Source organism: Carassius gibelio, chromosome B7, assembly GCF_023724105.1.
Source record: "Carassius gibelio isolate Cgi1373 ecotype wild population from Czech Republic chromosome B7, carGib1.2-hapl.c, whole genome shotgun sequence".
Taxonomy (NCBI): Eukaryota; Metazoa; Chordata; class Actinopteri; order Cypriniformes; family Cyprinidae; genus Carassius; species Carassius gibelio.
In genome coordinates, this window is record NC_068402.1 from 17,420,883 (window position 1) to 17,442,513 (window position 21,631).

A 21,631-nucleotide genomic window follows, 5' to 3' on the forward strand; every position below is an offset into this window, starting at 1 on the left:
GCTACTAGTGCAAAATTTGCACATTTAAAAAGCAAAGTAAAAAAAAGAAAATGGTATACATGTCATTTGCAGGTTTGTACAGGGAAGCGATACTGACAGAAAGCCAGGTCAAGAATAAGGAGAGATGACTGACAAGACCATGCTGGAGTATTTGCTGCTTAACAGATCCTGAGCTCACTGAAAAGTACCTCATCTTGCAAAATGTGCTTCCTTTACACAGAGTGTGTGTGATGGCAAAATCAAAAGTGAAAGTGACCAGCACAAACGCTTAATCAAAAGATATGTAAATACCCCGCATACTGAGAGTGGCAGCCTGAATGACATGAAAATCTTGGGAGCAAAACACATAAAGAAAACAGCCGAATCCCGGACATTTTGGGCAATTTTGTCCGGCTGGATACATTTTTTAGGTCGAAAAAGAGGACATATGATCACCCTAACAAAATACAAAACTATCTTGAAAAAAGCAGTTGCTAACAAAATAGCCAAAATGGGACTACAGAGATGTTAGAAAAATTAAATGTCATAATGGAGAGAAGGAATAACTCATCTATTCACTAACCTACTGGAAGCTTACAGCCTGGTGTTTATATTCATGTTCTTGTGAACTATTCTACCTAACACTTTCAAACTTGTAGATTTTGAATAAAGTAAGAAAGAGTTGTCAGAAACATAAAACAATAAAAAAAATATTCAACAATTCTTCAGTCTTCAATGCGTGTTCATGAGAGTACAGGAGAAGGCTGACACAGAAGAGAAGAAATTGTTGAAGAAAGTTATTTTTGTTTTCTTTGTGCATAAAAAAAAAAAAGTATTCTCATAGCTTCATAAAATTATGGTTGAACTGCTGATTTTACATGGACTATTTTAACAATGTCCTTACTACTTTTCTGGCCCTTGAATGTGGTTGTGTTGTCGTCAATGCAGGGCCATACAAAGCAATGTCATCCCTGCAGCAAAATATACTGTTATAGAACTAGTAATGTGCAGTCACCAAGTATAATTTTCTATGCTCAAAATAACGAATCCAACAGATTTCGTTCAACAACCTGCACACATACATGTCACGTGTGTTCTATACAGGTGTGATGTGACAAATAATTTGGTAGTAACTTAATGAAAAAAAAAAAAATGCTTTACGACGTAGCGCAATTACAACCAATAAGAGGATATCTGAGGTTTAATGTACAGATAACAGTAGATCAAATTTAGATCGATTACATTTCTCAGGGGGCAGGACCAGTCATAAGCAAGCTATCACAATGTTTCAGAAATAGAAACTAAATGGTTAACATTTGGTTAACATGGTTGTCACCTTGCTTGCTATGGTCATTGCTGGAGAGCAATGAAAAAAAAAAAGACATAGCAGAAACAGCTTTTATCGCCTTTCATTTACATGGTTAGCAAACAATAGGCAAAATATGAGTTTTGAAAATTAGTATCACATCTCACTAAATAAGAGTAGACATAAATATCATACCACTATTTTCTGACAGCTACTTCCTTATCAGACATGACAAGAGCCCAACCTGCTGAATATTTACAGAAGCAACTTACATAAGAAGCACAGTACACATAAGGTAATCAGAATCTCCAAATTAACACCGAGAAGTCATGCTATTTATTTTTTATAACCGTTAACAGAGATCTGCTGGTCTCCTTAGCAAATTAAAATCATTGTTTTTCTTTTTAGAGTAAAAGTCTGAGAAATAACTGAAAGAAGCGAAGCTAAAAAGGTCCTCATGAAGCATCCGTAAGGATGGAAGAAGCATTTCTAATGCACTAAGCCTGATGTGTTTATTTATCAGATTTCTTTTAGTGGACCCGCTAGTGCAGTTTAGAGCCTCATAAATGTCAGATAAGCCACCGACTGAGGCCTGAGAGAGAGATGTGTGTGTTTCGAAGGCCTCTCGGAGCTCGTGGGGTCGTTTAAACAGCAGCGAGCAGCAGGAATTCAGTTCCTCTGTGTCAAACGGCATTCTGAATAGTTGCACCTCGGGCAGAATACATCGCATTGTGATTTCATGAGCGAGAAAAAAAGGCAGCCCTCCGACAGAAAGGAGAGCGGAGGAAACAAAAATGACTCACAGCGGATATCTCAAAGCAACGAGAAAGAGAAAAGAAAGTTGAAAGTGAATCCTCCTCTTCCCACAGGCAGTTAAGTGGGTACCTTGAGGCTGAAGGCCCCCAGCAGTGGGTTGATAATGTGACCTCTGAGCTAGCAGACTCGCAGGCAGACCAGAGGCTGTGTAAACTAGCACTGGAGAGCCTCAGCCAAGCTGAAGAAATCAGGTACAGGACAGAAGCAGATCCAGAAAATGAGAGAAAACAGTGTGTACTTCTTACATGAGAGACATGATTATACGAGAGATTACGAGTTCCAGTAGCTGCAACACACTACCAACTCAAACTTGAGGGCCAAACTAAACTTTAATTCATCTATGGCTGTCTATTAGCACAGTAAATCATTTTTACTCATCAGTCATCAGTAAAGCTTTGTTTAAATGCAGTAAACACTAGGGAAAACAATTTAATTGGTTGCCAGAATCTATAATAAAAACATCCCTCCTCGAAGGGATGATTAGACCATTTTTTTACAAACACTTTTCTACTTAAGAACTCATATAAGTGCCTGTTTTCAGCTTGGGGAAGGGCGTTTCTTTAACTGTGGTAAATAAGTTTTTTATACTGTGATAACCCTAACAAATAAAAGCGTAAAATAAACAAAAACTCTTCACATAAAACAAAAAAAGGTAAATATGGCTTGAATATAGAGTATTTTTATTTTATGCATTATCTCCAATCAACATGTATTGCATTTATGTACTGTATTTGGGCAATTGCATTCAAAGTATACTGTACTTTTTATCAGTCCATGCATTCTCAGGGAATCAAACCCATAACCTCAGTGTCGTTCTCACCATGCTCTGCTTTTTAAGCTACAAGAATGTAGATAATGTACTTTTGTCAAATTACGGGTGACAAAATGGTTACAACTGTGTAATTAAAACACAACTTAATACATTTTTCATAGTCTTTGCAAGAAACATAAAAATTCTCGTGTCAAGAATCGTTTTAGTCCAAAATAGAATAATTATTTCAGTCAATATCATGCCTGCCACAGGATGCTGTACAATACATAATTTGGGTTGTGGAGGTGGAAATGTTCATTAAAATAACAATAACAAATCTTCTACAGGTCCAAGAGCCAAATGTGTAGTTAAAGAAACACTTGTAAACATTTTGCTTGTTTTCACAAACTGAGAGATTTAAGTCAAGTTGAAGTACCCACTCAGCACCTTCCTTCAAACATACCCAAAAGCTTTAGTCAAACACACTCAAGCTACTGTAAAGCACTATTATAAACTTGCTCTGATTTAATCGCCTATTGTCAGCCTCATTCCTATATCCAGGCCATCCGATGTATCTCACTTCATTTGAAATCTCTTTGTAAAGCACTTGGCTGTGGATTAGCTCTCTGTTTTTATTTCAAAGTCCTGTATAAGCTGTGCTCCCTCCCGGGCCGGCTCCTTTCATCCTCAGAAAAGTTCACACACAATTCGCTTCGAGTAAAACACGGACAAACACCTCAGAGAAAGCAGCGAGAGCTGGGCTAGTACACTAATTACAAAAAATATCTGCACTAATCCCACCCTGATAAAACACTCATTACCAACCAAAGACACTTATCAACAGCGGATTGATGACCCATTTCCGAAAGTGGCTTTATAGGAGGCAGAGGAAAGGCAGTGTATCACTCTATCCTACATCTGTACCAGAGCTTTTCATTTGTCTGAGAGCAACGGATATAGAGAAGTAATTAACAGCTGCTAGACTGGGCTAATAGAATTCTCTGGAAACTGTAAGTTGGTGGTGAGGGAGAGGGAGATGGCAGGCCATGCCTGTATTAATTACAATGCTTCAGGATGGACTGAAGCTGCGAAAATCCTTTTAAGGACATTAGAAAGGTGAACTTACAGTGTCATCCATAAGTATTGGAACAGTAAAGACTGTGGAGTCAAGACACTTGCAAATTAAAAAATGAATATGTGACAAAACTACAGAATGTCACATTTTATTATTAGGTTTTTCCGCACATACATGTTTGACATGTTTTGCATGCGACCAGAGCAGTGAGTCTGCAACCCATAGACATCACAAGACTCTTATGCTTTGAAATGCTTTTCCCCAGCCTTTAATGCAGCCAATTCCAACTGTTGCTTGTTTGTTCTGTCTTTAGTCTCCTCTTCAGCTGGTGAAATTAATGTTCAGTCAGATTTAAATCTGGAGATTGATTTGGGCAATCTAAGACTTCACATTTATTTGCCCTGATAACGTCCTTGACTGAACTGGCAGAGTGTTTTGGGTCATTGTCCTGATCCAATATGTTAGTGCTTTCTAATGAGTTTGGTGGCATTTTCTTGAATATTGGTAGCCAAGATGATTTTGTACCTTTCCAAATTCATTCTGCTACTGCCATCATACATTAAGTCATCATTAAAATGAAAAAGTCCTGTTCTAGAGACAGCCATGCATGTCCATGCCATGAAACCACCTCCACCAAGCTTTACAGGTGAGGTTGCATGCTTAGGATCATTTGCAGTTACCTTTTTCTCCACACTTTTGCTTTCCAATCACTTAGTAAAAGGTTCATCTTTGTCTCATCGGTCCATCAACTCAGTTCCAAAACTCTACTGGCTCACTTTTGTGAAGAATCTTGCCTTTTGGTGCTGATCAGAGGTGTAGCTTTTGTAATTCTGTGTCAAATTCTCCTGTGGACTGTAGATTGACAGAGCATTTCGGTGACTGCCCCAATATTGACACTCTCAATTGTGGAATACATTTGTTATGGAATGTGGTTTTAGCAATAGCATATGACGATGGAGTAAACCTAAATAGTCTTCAATTCTAACTTTAAAACAAAAGTACAGTAGAATAACCAGGAAAACTAATACACATCAACTCACATAATCCATTTCATAAACATCAATCCATGATGATGAGAAGACAGAAACTGAAGGCTTAAAAAGCCAGGCAAACAAAAGGAGCAACTGAGATGATTAACAAGGTGATGGAAGCCACACAGGGGAACAGAATGAACTAATCAGGGCGACTAAGGGGAACTAGTGGTGCACTCAAATCATGTCAGATACATCGTATTTACGAGTTAAACGCACATGAACGGCACCACAAAGTCATAATTACGAGTGGGAAACTCCAAATTTTCTTTAAGCTCAGAGTTTCCGAGTTGGGGGCATGTCAACGAGAAACATGACAGAATCGATGGATGCAACGTTTGTTGTTGATGGTAATTTTTTAGTTGAAATTGATATACAGGATTGCAATTAAGAAGTTATTTAATAATTCATATGTTTTTTATGCGATACAGATTATAGTGGCTTTATAAATTATTTTTACAAATTTAAAATGCAAAACACACCTGATGCAATTTTTTTGCTCTTCATTTTCTATAAGGAGAGTTAACAAACCCTGTTGTATTTTCTTGTAATTTATTAAAAGAAGGAAAACCAATATTGTATTGTTTTACCCTTGTCTCAGACCCAGACTGTCAATCTTAAAATGTAAAAAGATTCTACCCTACATTAGTGTATTTAAAAAAAAATGCATATTAATTAATAATAATAATTTTATTTTCATTATATGTCACAATTAAAAAAAAAGAAAGAAAGAAATTAGTGGCCTTTAAGTAAAATTTATTTTCCTTATATAAAATATTTTTTTGGTGACCTGGATTCATCCAAAAAGAATAAAAAAATGGCAAACTGCTCCTTTGAACACATCATAAGCAATTGCTTTGATAGTGCATAGCAACATTTGGTAATTCGGAGCGAGATGTAGCCACACAGACAGCAGCTGATGGCAGTAGGTAAGGTTGAAAGGTCTGCTCCACCTGCCTGCTGTATCCCTGTCTAAGTTTGGTAATGAACACAGACAGCTTGGGGACAGTCTGTGTTGAGTGTGTGAGTGTGTGTTTAGGGGTCTGACAGGTCCGCTCTGATGTCCCTCTCTCTCTCTGACAGGGCTGACCCGCAGTAATTTCTCCACTGACAGCAGCAGCTGTAGCCGTAACGCACAGACAGATGAAATTTTCATAACTATCTCCTCACAGTCACATCTTCACCTTCAGGATCATTTATAACCCGCCACTCGCCTGCCAGACACAATATGCTTGCCATGAAGCAGACTGCTCCAGCGGTGTTGGAAATAATTAACAGTGCAAGGGCATAAGAAGTGAGTGTGTGTCTGTGGAGAGGAAGATTAAGAAGAGCTAACACTATCATTAACGTACATGTCACTTCAACACAGTCAAGGATATGAAGAACTAATTACACACACACAAACACAGAATAAAGCCCGCCACCTCCTGCATCTTTTGGTCCCCCAAAAGAATAAGGAAGAGAGTTTGTGTTTGAGAGAAAAACACATAATCACACGTTCATGTAGACTAATGGCTCCGTCAGCCCATGAACTACTCACAGTGCCATGACTCAGATTACAGTGTCATAAGTGAGAGATTCCTGTCCTCTAACCTGAGACCAGTGCAGGCACATCTGCAGAACAGTCACATGACACGTGCACCAAGCAAGCTGTCAGATTCAATCACCTCCTCCTTTCTTGGCTTGATCTTAAAGGAATACTTTCAGAAATGAAAATTATCTACCTGATGTAAGGCAGGCAAGCTTCAAAAAGTACATACAATCATATAAAAATGTTAACCTATAATGTTACCTATAACCTGTAATGTAACCTATACTTGGAAAATAAAAGCTGAATTTTCAGCAGTCTTCAGTGTTACATGATATTTCAAATTGGGTGCTAAAGAAAAATTCCGTATTATTAATATTTATAACAGTTATACTTTCCACACTTTAGTGGAAAACTTAATGCATGTTTTTTTTTAGGATTATTTGATGGATAGAAATCAAGAGAACAGCATACATATATATATATATATATATATATATATATATATATATATTATTTGTTCTAGAGCAAATAGATTTGGCTGAGGGCAAACTCTAATCATGTTATATTTGTAACTTCAATGCTGTACAGTCATGGCCAAAAAATTTTAACAGTGACATACATTTTGTGTTTTGCAAAGTTTGCTGCTTAAGCTATTGAGGTGTTCATTTGCATTGCTTCTAGATTATTCTGTCGAGTGATCAGAGGTATTTTAAATAATTGCTAAAAGCTTCGTTGGCCAAAAAAATTACTTTTCCCAAAAAATAAATAAATACATTTCAATATAAATTTCAAAATAAATACAACTAATTTTTTTTTAGATCCTGACACAAAATGACCAGCTAACATTAATCATATCAGCAGCACATGAAGTTTGAAAGTTTGAAATCACTATCATACTAATTACATTGTAAGAGCAGACTGATTGCTATGAAAGGAGGGAAGAAGCACTTCCAATCATTGTGTTCTTGTTAGCAATGGTTACCTCCAAAGAAACACGTGCAGCCTTCATCGCTTTGCATCAAAATGGCCTCACATGCAAGGAAATTGCTACAAAGAATATTGGACCTGAAAGAACCATTTACTGGATCATCAAGAACTTCAAGGAGAGAGGTTTGACTTTAGTGAAAAAGTCTTCAGGACCTCCCAGAGTGTCTAGCAAGCTCCAGGACCGTCTCCTCCTGAGGAGTCAGCTATGGAATCACATCTCCAGCAGTGCACTGAGTGCAGATCTTGCTCAGGGATGGCAGCAGGTTGGTGTGAGAGCATCTGCACGCACAGTGAGGCCAAGACTTTTGATGATGAGACCTGTGCATACCAACAGTGAAGCATCCTGAGACCATCCATGTATGGGTTTGCTTTTCAGCCAAGGGAGTGGGCTCTCTCATAATTCTGCCCAAAAATACTGCCATAAATAAAGAATGGTATCAAAGCGTCCTGCAAGAGCGATCTATGAGAAATTTGGTGATCCGTGCATTTTCCATCATGATGGAGCACCATGCCATAAAGCAAGAGTAATAAAGAAGTGGCTGGAAGATCATTACATTTAAATTTTGTATCATGGCCAGGCAACTCCCCAGATCTCAGTCCCATAGAGAACCTGTGGTCAGTCCTCAAAGGGCAAGTAGACAAGCAGAAGCCCAAAAATGTTGATCAACTCCGAGAACTTTTAAGGTAAGAATGGGTCGCTAACAGTCAGCATTTGGCCCAAAAGCTAATATAATGCATGCCAGTGCCAATAGCAGAGCTTTTTTTTTTTTTTTTTTTTTTAAAGAATTCGCCTACAACAAACAACCCATTTGGACTACATCCCTCTAGTTCCTGCAGTAATGATGTCACTAAAACAGTTTTTTGACTAACCTCCGCCAACATAAAAAAAGGGGGCGTGGTCTTGTTGTGCTCCGTCGGAGAAGGAGGAAGAGTTGCGTTTGTGATTGTCGCCATGTCATCGAAACTCTGTTATTTTCATCTCGGAGTCCAATCACCTTTGTTTGGCCTTCCCAGGGACGCTGTACTTAGAGATCAATGGTTACAATTTATGTTTTAACTCGGTTACTGAAAATTATAATCCACATGTAAAACTATGTGCAGCACATTAGAGCCCTAATATTTTGTCTTAAAATGGACTCCAGTAATGCTTTTTTCTAAGGCATGTTTATAAAAATTGAACTATGTCCTAATCCTGGCTTAGGCTAAGCCTTGTATATGAAGGTGAATATAATGACAGGAGGGTGAGTAAATGGCAGATTTATTTATTTATTTGGGGGGGGGGGGGGGTGAACTCTCTCACCTTTTAGCCAAACCAATAAAGGTGTTAATATCCTTTGTTTTAAAAGTAAAGACCAGCGTTTCATACAGCAAACTCAAGTGTATCAAACAGCTGAGCTAACAAAATGTGATTGTGTCTGCTTCAGTCTGTTAAAGTGTTTCAGTAGCCATTAAGCTCCAGCACAGCTCTACGTTCTAGCACAGTTATATCCTTGCTTAAATTCGGACTGTTCTTGGTGTTTTCTGCAATGCAGTAATGTTGTGCCACTCTGGTTAGCCTCATGCGTTTCCCAGTCTCCCTTTCCATATAAAATCAACGCTTAATAGCAGAGTGCACAACTGCTTGCTGGGGCCCCAAATTTCTGCGGTGCTCATAATTGCATCAAGCACGGCAAACCGTTTACCATCACTGCAAAAAGCATAATTATGAGATGCTGTTTTTATTAAGCCAAGTGAGCAATTAAAACGAAAAGCAATTTCTCTTTTTTAATGGTATTCTCCCCTCTCATTTGGATGCATCCGAGAAAACGTTCGTTTTACACAGGGAGGCAACTTGCTGAATCATGTCCTCTTATAAACTGTTGTTTATAGTTTGGTCACATAATGAAGCCTTCCATCCACCCAGCTATTAGGACGCCACATGTGTTCACCAGTGTGCATGTGTACATTTTAGTGTAATCCCTTGTACTTGTTTGCGTTCGGTCGCCGCAAACATACAAGCTAAGAAACAAATAGGACTTCTCCTCTCCACAAACAAATATAATAAGATTGACATTCCAGTGTGTACTGGCAACCCCCCAAATCCAAGCGGTTTGCCGAGCGGGTCACTGCATGTACTATCCAATCCTGACAACCACAGGCATACGAGAGCGGGCACACAAAGGGGACAGCAGCCATGGTGGGTATGTCACGAATAGCTTTATGATTGCTAAACAGTGATTTAGGCATAGCAGAGTAATTTACGATCAAACTCTCAGACGCTTTTTCTACTGGTAATCACACATTGCACGCACGTCGCAAGGGAGGGACCACACATGTTTGTTTCGATAAAGACAGACAAATTAGATGACAGCTTTTATGCCCAACCATCACTTTCACACTAATTACAGCCCTGTCTATGATGAAAGAAACACATCCAGACAGACGCACACAAATAAATGTGTTACCTCTCTGAGCGCTGTGCAGTGGGCAAACACACCAGCAGGAGAATATACATGTATGTGTGTGTGTGTCTTCACAGAGAGCAAGTCCAGGTGTTTGCCCGTGAGCACTGGAGCCTTCGGTGAAACACATAAGAAGCTCTAGCCAGCGATGATAAAACACACACTGCACTAACACTCGAGTCTGTGTGTGTGTGTGTGTGTGTGTGTGTGTGTGTGTGTGTGTGTGTGTGTGTAAGCATGTCCACATACGGGTGTGTACCTGTGTGTTGTTACGGCTTTTTTCATTAACCAGCCCTACTTACTGGCAGACAAACTCACACTCAAAAGCAGTTTGACTAATTAAACTGATGAGTTAGCAAGAGCAAACGCCATCGAACCCTCAAGCGTAGGTGTGTGTGTGTGCATGATATCTCCATCCTTATGAACTGTAAAGGTCTCCCCAGCATCAGAGCTGTCATGTGCAGGGTGAGCATGTCCATTCTTATTGAAGATAGACGTTAACGGACTTTTTCCCTCCACTCGGGGACAGCAGCTCTATTGTCTGTCCTCTGTCAGACCCTGGTGGGAGGGACACAGTCACTGCTGGGACAAAAGATACGCCGCAGGATTGACAGCTATGGAGACACCCCGTTCCTCATGAGACGACAACCGGTGGAGTGAATTTGTGTACCAATGAAAGTGAGACTGAGGAATAAAGACAGAGGGAAAACCAACTGTGAATATGTTCATATGCAATCGGTGCTTGAGAATGGTAGTATAGCGTTTTTTTTACGCCTAACAACATGTAGACTCTAAGGAAATTAACATGTTTGTTTTTGCTAGTTACTTTTGTGTTATGGTTTTCTGAATGCTTGACTGTCTTTTTTTTATATAATAATGCTAGTAATCTTGTGTCGTGCCATGTTGTGGTGGCATGCAAAATTCAATCACCCATCCCCCTGAATATATCTTTTCTAAATGTCTTAACTTAATATTTTAGCCTTGCAAATATAAATGCGGTTAGTTAAGTTTAATGCAATTGCAGTCAAATCAAAAATCAAAACAAAAACTATACAGAAATAAAGCTAAATACACATATTACACGAAAAAAATACATTTAAAAAATACTAAATAGCAATGTTGTCTTAGAATCTAACCAAAATATGCATACAATTACTCAAATAAAACTAAAATGAAGCATAGTAAAAGCTTTGCAAAAATATCAAATAATACAAAGCGTGCATTACTTAAAGTATAGTGCTTATAGTGCTATATAAGCACCAAATATTATGGTGTTAATTCAAAAACTAATGTTAATTACTTTATTCCTCTGAAACAGTGTAATTATTCAATGCACATTACTCTTAAAACATTAACACTGACCTCGTTTGTATTGCCAAAACATAGGTGAGTTAGCGATCATGTTTGCCTGTGAGAGTAATGTGTGGTGTTTGATGTTCTAGTCTGTAGAGAAACTTCTGCTTGCCCTCTGAACTCCATGACCTTTCTGTGTGTGTGTGAGTGTGTGATGACAGCCTGTGGCATTTCTGTTCAGAAGGTTTCCACCCAGGTGAAGTACGAGAGGTCACACCACACTCAACACACTGAGACACTCACTAAAATACAGACATTCAGAGCCTGAGGTCAAAGGTCACGCACTGAGGGTGAGTGATGAGGGCAGCTGCGGCCTTCAGGATGCAACACTCACGTGCTCAAATGCAAAGAAACAGAAAAAACAGCTGTTGTAAACTGCAATACAATTTCAACAATAACCCGCAATAATAAATGTTGTAAAAAATGCAGAAATATATTATGATATCTAATCCATTAATTAATATTGATGAATTGAACCACGTAAGTGTTACATGGGTTACATTTTATTTTAAGCTGTCCTTGTTACAATGTAATTTTACATTTAAGTACTGAGCTATATTAATTACCTACATGTACTTACTAAATGTTTAGGGTTAGGTAAGGGTTACTTGCATGTAATTATGCATAATTTATAGATATTGTAATAGTAAATACATTTAACATGTAACAAGGAAACCTTAAAACAAAGTGTGACCCTAATATGTTTAAGAGACATTTTCAAAATAACGCAAGGAAACAGCAGAACAAATTAATTGACGTCTTTTGCAGTTCATAAATCTTTTCAGATTTAAATAAAATGATTCATCAAGTGTTTAATAAGAGCCATTCATCCAAGTGCATGCTCTCCTGCTCTTTTCGTCTATGAAAAACTGGTTTTGGATGACCTACATGCTTTAGTAAATTATGCCCTAAATCTGCCCCGTCCACTTAAACCTGACAGACAATCTTGTGCATCTAGAGGAGAGTGAGTTCGTTTTTCCACTGTCTGACAGAAAGTATGAACGGTGGCTGCTCTCTCCTGTGGTTTTACTGAGAGTCCAGCACTACACATGCACACAGATGCACACTTCCTCTCACACCTCTCTCGTTGCTCCATTTATTACTCTTTCACTTTTTGTAATTAAGTGACAATGCAAGAACTCCAAAAACAGAATAAGCGAAAAACACAGAGGGGAATATAACAGAGAAAGAGACTGAAAGAGAGGGAGGTGGAGACAGATGGGCATTTTCAGAGATCATTTATCAAACTCAGACTGTTCACTCCCCTCCCCTCTCCTAAACCCCCATGTAATTCAATAATCATTTTCATTATCATATAATGACCTTACAAAGCCTACAGCAGTTAGCACGGTCACTACAAACCACACAGCTGTTCCCGGCACTGCCCCCTTCATCACCTCCCAAACACGCAATCTGCCCACCGCAGGAATGGACTGTGACCCCTGCAGAGGTCAAAGGAGGGATGTAGATGTGACAGGAGATGGGAGCAAGGTCGGTTTCTATCTGAGCGCGTGTTCACATGTGTACTTTTTACGTAAACTCGAATTGCAGCACGTCTAGGGGGCGAGATCAATGGTTTTGACCCACAACACTGCGGCTTGCATATGGATGAAACGAAACCACGAGGCCGACCCCTTTCGTCTGCCAATGCAAATGAATCTCTAAGAGGTCTTCCTTCTGTAAGTGTTTGATATTGACCTATGAAAGAAACGAAACTTTTTTAAGAGCAAATCATTCCGGAATATTTCAAAAGCACAGATGGATATGCATATATTCTCCCCTTTGCATACACTGCACTTATTACACCTTCATTGTAAAAGTGCTCAACCAGAAAGACTCCGCTAACTTCCAAGCGTGAAGTTTAGACTACTTTACCACTTTATAGACTATTTTATTCAAATATTTATGACTTCACTGTTTAATTACCAAATTTAAATTCAACATTTTGTGTGCTATGGGAAAACAAAAGGGCCTAGTAAAAGAATATAGTAAAAAAAAAAAAACACGGGTGACCGCAGTACCTGTCTTGACATTTTCATATTGCAAGAGCAAAATAAACAGTTAACGACCAAAATGAGTCCATCGAAAGAGGTTCAACCAAAGAGCCAAAATGTCTGGAGGTGGTAAGTTAATAAGGCTGAGTACCCATAAGTCAACAGAAGGAGCCTACAGTCACATTTAGCATCTCTGTCCCTCAGGGTAACTTCAGATAGCTGAAAGCAGGTCCAGAGGCCCCACAGTCTGCAGCACTCCAACTACTGCTTAAGAAAGCAAATGTCTGTAAGACAATAAAAGCTTTAATCAATCAGCTTGCTGTGCTTATGTTTATGAGCCTGTAGCGCCAACCATCCATCACCCGGTTTTTACCACTCAAAACACAGACACAGAGACAAAAGAAAGGCATAATGTGAGGAGCGGGCCTGCTGCATGCTAAATGAATAAAACAATCACAACCTTTCATGGCGAAATAAGCGACATGATTTAGCACGCTGCTCCAAGAAGTTTCCTTTCAAGAAGAGTGGTCAGAAATGGATGTTTGTGTTGGGCGCTGTGAGTCATGATAGTTGTTATAACCGTCTGTCATAATAATAGTACTAATACATCACCGCATTCAGGTGAGCAGAGTGCTTTATCAGCTCATGTTGGAAGAGATATTATCAGCTATGAGTTCATTTGTGTCTTAACAGCGTGTCTTAACCTTAGCCTGATCTATCTGCCTCCCCTCCCCAAATGCGATTCGTTGACAGCTACTTCACAGACCTGTGCCTGATGTTTCGAAGAGTGACGTTATCTCGCTCCAGAAGGGGGGCAGGAAGTGATAGTGGAAAGGGATGAGTTCAAACACATTGCAGTGTGTGCACACAGAGGAGTGGAGATAGTGAAGTTGTGTCCTTGATGCCATCTGACAAATGAATCGCGGTCTGGTCCATAGTTTTCATCACCTGATTTAAGGACTCAATTTTAGCAAAACATCAGCACTGTTTACAGGTACCAGCAGCCCCGGGCGTCACTCTGGGGTCAAAGTGAGGGGACGACTCCCTTAAAGGGGCCACTTTACAGAAACAAGAAGACAGGGAGGAGTCCTTATTTGCCTTAAAATTAATATGCAAGAATTTCAAGGGGGGAATTCACTCCTTTCAGGCCATGCTGACTAATGGTCTGATCTGAATGAAGACAGATTACCACACACACACACACACACACACACAGTAGTCTGATGGGAAGTAATAAAGCAAGAGAAAGAAGGTGTGTTCTAGTGTGTTGGTATGCGTATCTGTGTGTGTACGGCTGGTTCACTGTGTTATCAGAACAAATGGACTATGTCTCTCAGTCGCCCTTATCTCAGAGGAAGGAAGTCAATGGGCTATCAGCACACGTGTATGCGTGTGTTTGTGTGAACTCTCTCGGCCTGAAGGGCTGTCCTCCTGCTAACATAAAAAAACCTCGCTTCTATACAATGGGACATTAAGCACAGGAGTTTAGCACACAGGCACATACCTGTCCCTCCATGTCTGTCTGTGCTGCTGTCTGTCCGTCAGGGCGTTCAGTAAGATGTCTGCCATCTCTCTTCTGTTCTCCTGCACCGTGTTCTCGTCCTCCACCACAGCCAACAGCAGCTGAGTCTGCAAACAAACAACACAGTCGCTTTAGAACTTCAAACCAGAAATTACACAAAATCAGTTTCACTCAGTCAGTCAGTTATGCTCAACAACGTTATATTATACTCCATACAAAAGTTTGAGATCAGTAGTCAGTATTGTTTTTCTTTTTTTAAGAAATGTACACTTTTATTCTAAAAGGATGCATTAAACTGATCAAAAGTGACCTCAAAGACTTTCATAATGGTACAAAAGATTTATTTTTCACACAAACACACAAAAGGCTGTTCATTTAAACTTTCTATTTATCAAAGTATCCTGAAAAACAAGGATCATGGTTTCCACAAAAATTAGCAGTACAGCTGTTTTCAACATTGATATTAATAGCAAATGTTTCGTAAGCACCACATCAGCCTATTAGGATGATTTCTGAAGGATCATGTGACTGAGTAATGGCTGCCGAAATTTCAGCTTTGCCATCACAGAAATATATTTTATTTTAAAATATATCAAGATAGAAAATGTAATTTGAAGTGAAATAATATTTCACAATATTATTGTTTCAAATGCATTTTTAATAATGTAAAAATTCTGCAATTTAAATGGTTGTGTACTTTATTTTTAAAAAAACACAACTAATGTTAGTGATAATGTTATGATAGACAAAATCATTACAATTTACTTGAAAATGTGTAAATATATTCAAATTACTACATGAAGACATGCTGATAAAACATTTCTAGCCATGAGGCATCTCATAACTTACCAGGATGTGAAGTTTGAATATTAAGAATTGTAAATGAGATTAAGAGTCATGGCATAAGGCAAGACAATGGCCACACAATATCTTACAGTCAGTTTTTTTTTTTTTTTTTTTACATTCTGCATTTCAAACAATCATGAATTAGTAGTACACAACCATATTCATGAGTGATTATTAAGTAATATATTTAGGACTGGCACAAATATGGAAGCATAAAACCACATTAGGGCTGCACAGCAACTCTGGCTCTTAATGGATCCCGGAGTATCCTCAATAAAGAAACAACTGCTCTTGTCTTGAAATAAATAAATAAAAATACAGGAATCAAACTGTACTAGCAAGCCTGTGAACAAGCTCTTAGCCAGCGCTTCAACAAATCAATATACTGTACATTCATTCCCTTCAGGTCAGAAGTCAAATCTATTCTTTACTTATGCTGCTGACTCAATCTTGCAAACACTAATGATTAAGTAAGAATCAGAAACTCCAGGATAAAATTATATTTGCATTGTGATGATTTTTCTGCATGCATATATATAAACTGCAGCAAGTGTGGCTTCAGAAAAAATGGAGGGGAATCCTCTGCTTAGGAGACTAGAAGGGATTGTGTGTGGGGGAAGGTTATTTTTAGACTTCAGTTTTATTATTTTATTTTACTCACCTGAATGTTTGTTCCAGTCTATGGTTTGTTCAGTCAGTGTATTTGTTTTTACAATGGTATAGCCTAATTTAGTTGCTTTAGTAATTTAGTATATTACACACAGCACAAGGACGTTTTAAGAAGAGGGGATCTTTCAGAATATTTCAAGATGAAAGCAACTTTGAATTAAAAACAGATATAATGCTGGAAGATTTTTTTCTCAACTACATTTAAGTCCCCATTTTCTGCAATTATCCAGTTTATTCCCATGAATTCCCATGGAAAGTTTCTCATTTAGAAAATTCCCAGAATTTCGCAACCCTAGTTTTTATGCATGGAAATGTGTAAAAGAACACCATTTGATTTATCTTTTTAACACTGTAAATGTTTGTATGTTCATTTAACTCCTCATTGCTGAAAAGTTCATATTTTGTAAAAAGAATAATAATAATAATAAAAATACATCTTACTAGCACTAAACTTTTGTTTGGTACAACATTTGAATTTAACAATAAAAAATTCAACATATATTAAAATATACTTTAAAAAGTTATCTGCGTTTTCATTTCTTTTAAAAAGATGCAAAATGCCAAACTGTCCCTCTCGCGCGGTCTTCCTCGACAGTAGCAGGAGCTAAAATGTTTGACAAGTGATGAAGCATACGCAAAAAGTCCTCTGAGCGTTGGTTCACCTCACCCGTTTCACAGCAATCTCTTTTTCTTTATTTCTTTTCATCCCCCGTTCATCCATGAGACAGCACTTCTGTCTCTCGCTGAAGCATTACCTGTCAGCGATCGTTACCTGTTAGACTCATCCTGTCTCAGAAAGCGTCAGCTGAAAGAGTCTGCCATGACTAACTCTGACTGTGGGGTCATGAGGTCAGCTGAATCACATCAGACTAAACAAAGATGACACAACAACAGTGACAATGTGTGTGTGTGTGTGTGAGTATGAGAGAGAGAGAGAGATGATGAGAGAAATGATCACAACCAACTTACATCTACCACCCTATATATGTGCACCTTATCTGGGAGTATGCCGGTTTACCCCAAAATGACGGTAGCTGTCATCAGATGGGTGATGTTGTGCAGTGCTCCTGGGTTGAGGACCACAGTGAAGAGGGTGAGACAGAGGGCAAGTGACTAACAGAGGCGGCTGAGTGTATTTGTATAAGGAAACACACTTCAGGTTACCCCACGCTAACAGAGGGGAAGAATAAACACACATGCACACTCACCAGGACTATCAGCCAACCAATGACAGAAAGGCCATCTAAAATACCAACAGATACCTGAACAGCTAGCGCCAAACTAAGATAATGTATGACATGAGGATTTAAAACGCATAACAGCCGATGGATATTCCGAAAAAAAACCTACGTTTGACAAACACAAACACATACGCACTAAATTTACACAGATGGACTGTATTTGATCAATTCATAAAACATATAAGTAGCATGACAACAGTATGTGTTACACAGTATGTTTTTTTTTCTGTTTGAAGGAATTATGAGTTAGAAATTAGTGTGCTCAAGGCAGTTTTATGTTAATAGGTTTAAAAAATAATAATAATAAAATGTAATGAGTAAAATGCAATTTCAGCATGTATCATTCAATACCTTAAATGCCAAGTGAATTCGGTTTCTCAATAAGTGTCTATGGTGGCTCCAAATACTGGACAAAAAATTCAATTTCATGTCATTCAATCTTTATCATTTTATTTCTTCTGTGGAACATAAACGTTTTAGTGTTTTTTTTTTTTTCATCAAAAGTTTGGTTACCAACATTTTTTAAATGTCTTCTTTGATGTTCCACAGAATAAAGTAAGTCATACAGGTTTGGAATAATATGAGGGTGATTTAACAATGAGAGAATTGGCTTCTTTTTCTTTCTTTTTTTTTTTTTTTTTTTGAATATCACCTTAAGGAATGTATAAAATTCTAATAATTGGATCATTTACTTGGAATGTATAATTTACTTGATACTAGCATTTACCAAAATAGGGGTTGCACTCTTAAAAATAAATGTTTCCATGAAGACCCTTGAATATTTATGGAAAAATTAAAATGCAGAAAAGGTTAATTAGTGGGAAAATGTTTCTTTAGATTTTTTAAATCTTCTTCAAAATGGAACTGTTCACTGAAAGGTTCTTTGGGGAACCCAAATGTGAAAAGCAGCATGTCAGATGAGTCTTAATAGGAAGAGTAAGGTTCCACAATTCTAAAATACATATCTGATTGGTTTTTAATGTCCAATGAGGCCACAGGAGACACGCTTTCAGTGAGGAACAGTGACACCGCTGACATAGTAGGTCAACTTGACAATAGCAACAAGTCACATAAAAAAATAAAAAGTCGTATAAAAATGTCGTATAAAAATGTCAGGATTATATTCATACTACACACATGAACTTGTGGGTCAATATGAAACATTTTCCACAGTCGAGAATCATATTAATCAAAATCAGTATCATATAACCCACTAATATCTGACAACCAGAAAATTTGCTTGACTATATTACATTTTAAACAGTGTACCTATTGTTTTATCTTTAAAAATAAACATTTTTGGTAAAAATTTTGCTTGAAAACTGCTGTCTTTCTTTTAACTAAATATCATCAATACATTTATAATGCAAATCAGGTGTTCAAAGATTTTTTGGGCCTTCTGTGCCCATGCACAGACACGTATCTGGCTATAGTTGGTGGGACATGTTTTAGGGGGAGTTCTGTTATGTCCAGCACAGACGGTCCTCACCACAGTTGATGGACTGAAGCACTGTAAGGGTACAAACTACAACAGAGTACTATGGCAGACTGAATCACACAAACTGTACCATGTTAAACACATAGAGCACAGACAATACATATACACATGTATGTCTCTCTCTCTCTGTGTGTATATGTGTGTGTGTGTGTGTGTGTGTGTGTGTGTGATTGAGAGCTTGGCCTTTCAGCCAGATTGACCCTCTGATCTCTCTGAGGCTCATCAATTACCTCTCCCCTCAGAGCCAGCACGCTGAGAGAATGGATTATATGAAGTGTAAAACATTAGAAAAATGTGTTCAGAACATCACAGCAATGTGTCCGAGGACAGAGGAGGGGACAGATAATAGAATCCCAGCTGCTGAAGAGCACAACGCAACAAGTGACAGTGTTTGAAGGCATTGTAGGGCAGCTCTGTGGGCCGCAGGCTTTTGTGCTGGGGATTGTGGTTCCTCTAGCCAGAGGCAACTGGACATATGCTTTTTGCTTGAGCTAATGAGGCAAAGGCTAAAAGCTTTGTTATTTTCTTCCTTTATCTACCATGGTTTGTCTCTCTCTGCCTTTTTTAGGTGGGAACGTTTTTAAAAAAGGCAACTGCAAACCAAAAAGCCCTTGATAACATCTCAATTCACCAAATCTGCTGCCTAATGTCTATAGATTAAGAGTTTAATGATTCTACCACTCTTTCTGTATACGTAACTTTAGCTTCAAAAATCACATCTGCAGAGCGGTTTCACCCAAAAGATTTCAACTACATCCAGAGAATACAAACAGTATGAGTAAAAAAGGCTCTATTAATAATTTAAGTAAATGTACTTAGTAATACCATGTTTTAAAGCCAAGTATTATGGAATTCTTTGCCTTACACACTTACATTACTATATCATAGCACCAACATAGCACCATATCAATATGTATATTAATAATATTTAATAATCCACCACGCTTGTGTGTAATTATAATGGTAACACTTTAGTATAGGGTCCAATTCACACTAATAACTAGTTGCTTATTAGCGTGTCTATTAATAACATATTGGCTGTTTATTAGTGCTTATAAAGTACATATAATGCATGAAATCCATAATCCTACCCAATACCCTAAACTTAACTACTACCTTATAAACTATTAATAAGCAGCAAATAAGGAGTTAATTGAGGCAAAAGTCATAGTTAATGGTTAGTTAATAGTGAGAACTGGACCCTAAAATAAAGTGTGACCATTATAATTAATTATATGCAATTATATATAATTATTATATGTCATTATATGGAAATATAACGTCTGAGGTGAGTAAACACCTTTAATTTTTTTTTAGTCTATTTATTTATTTATTTATAAATAAATTTATACTTTTTATTAAAGGATGCATTAAATTAGATCAGAAAGCGACAGCAAAGAAAAAAGTCCTGATAATGTGACAGAAGACTGAAGTAATGTCTGCTGGAAATGCAGCTGCTCTATAACGTTCCACAACGTATTACCAAATATATTAAAGTACCATTTTTAAATGGTTATCATATTTCACAATTTTTGATAATAAATACAGCGTTGGTGAGCTTAAGAGACTTTTACAAATCTTCCCCCAAACATTTAAATGGTGGTCCGTATGTTTTATGGTTGGTTGTGACAACTAATACAATATCAGTGTCTTTCAAATCACGTTTGCTGGTCTCTTGAACGTATCACTTACTCTGTGACTTCATAACCACTTCCACTCTCTCCTACACAAACATATGTGTACACATATGCCTCATCTCTCTCCACCTCCATCTCCTTCTGGATCTGCCTGCTGATCAGAGATTAGAGATTAGCATCTTGTACCCACGATTCTCCTGCCAGGGAAAGCTTTTGGCAGCGGGAGCCAGGCCAAATCCTCACTCTCTCCTCACTCCACACAGATTCATTTTCAGCACTTAAAGAATGTGAACTCTACCAGAGATTACCATCGCATAGACCTGAAGCCATTTTCATTAAGTGTCTTTTTTTCTATGGTGGCTGAAAAGTGACATTTGGGAAAAAGATTAACGTTGGCTTGCCACTAAAAGAAACGAAACCCAACCCAAGTTGTATGATGTTATAGGAGACACCGTGTTGTGTAATTTATATGTCATCTAAATGCTGAAAATATCAGTAGTGAAGTGAATGAAGTAATATGCATCAGTGGTTTTGGGAAGCCTGGGGGCTCTTGTATAGCAGGACACATTTTTCCAGTGCATTAACTATATATGAGTAAGTGTAAGAGAAAAAAGAGAATTTTCTTTCCAAAATCGGAGCTTAATACCTCCAGCGAGAATGCCTTGAGAAATATGTGCAGGAATCTTTCACTATGACATGTAAGTATAATATTAGTGGGTAGACAGATACAAACAGACACTCGCATTAAGTACACCATAGAAAATAGCAGATAATATTCATAGCCTGTAAAAGAAAAACCTACTCATAAAAGCACAAAATCTGCTCAGAAGGCAAAAACCCGTAAAAAAAAAAATACTAATAAAAAAACGCATGATAAACCGGCTCATAACGGGAATGTGAATTAATAAGCTGTATCTGCAACACGCTTTCAAAATAAAACTTAAATCTCAAATC

General features: G+C 37.9%; 1 protein-coding gene across 2 annotated transcripts in view; it reads right to left on the bottom strand.

Moving 5' to 3' along the window:
- Positions 1-21,631, bottom strand: part of LOC127961773 (alpha-ketoglutarate-dependent dioxygenase FTO) — a 127,436-nt gene that overhangs the window by 56,139 nt on the left and 49,666 nt on the right. For both annotated transcript variants that reach the window (XM_052561024.1, XM_052561025.1), the window contains one exon: positions 14,769-14,893. In XM_052561024.1, the coding sequence (XP_052416984.1) occupies positions 14,769-14,893 (125 nt within the window). The remainder of the gene's footprint in view (positions 1-14,768; positions 14,894-21,631) is intronic.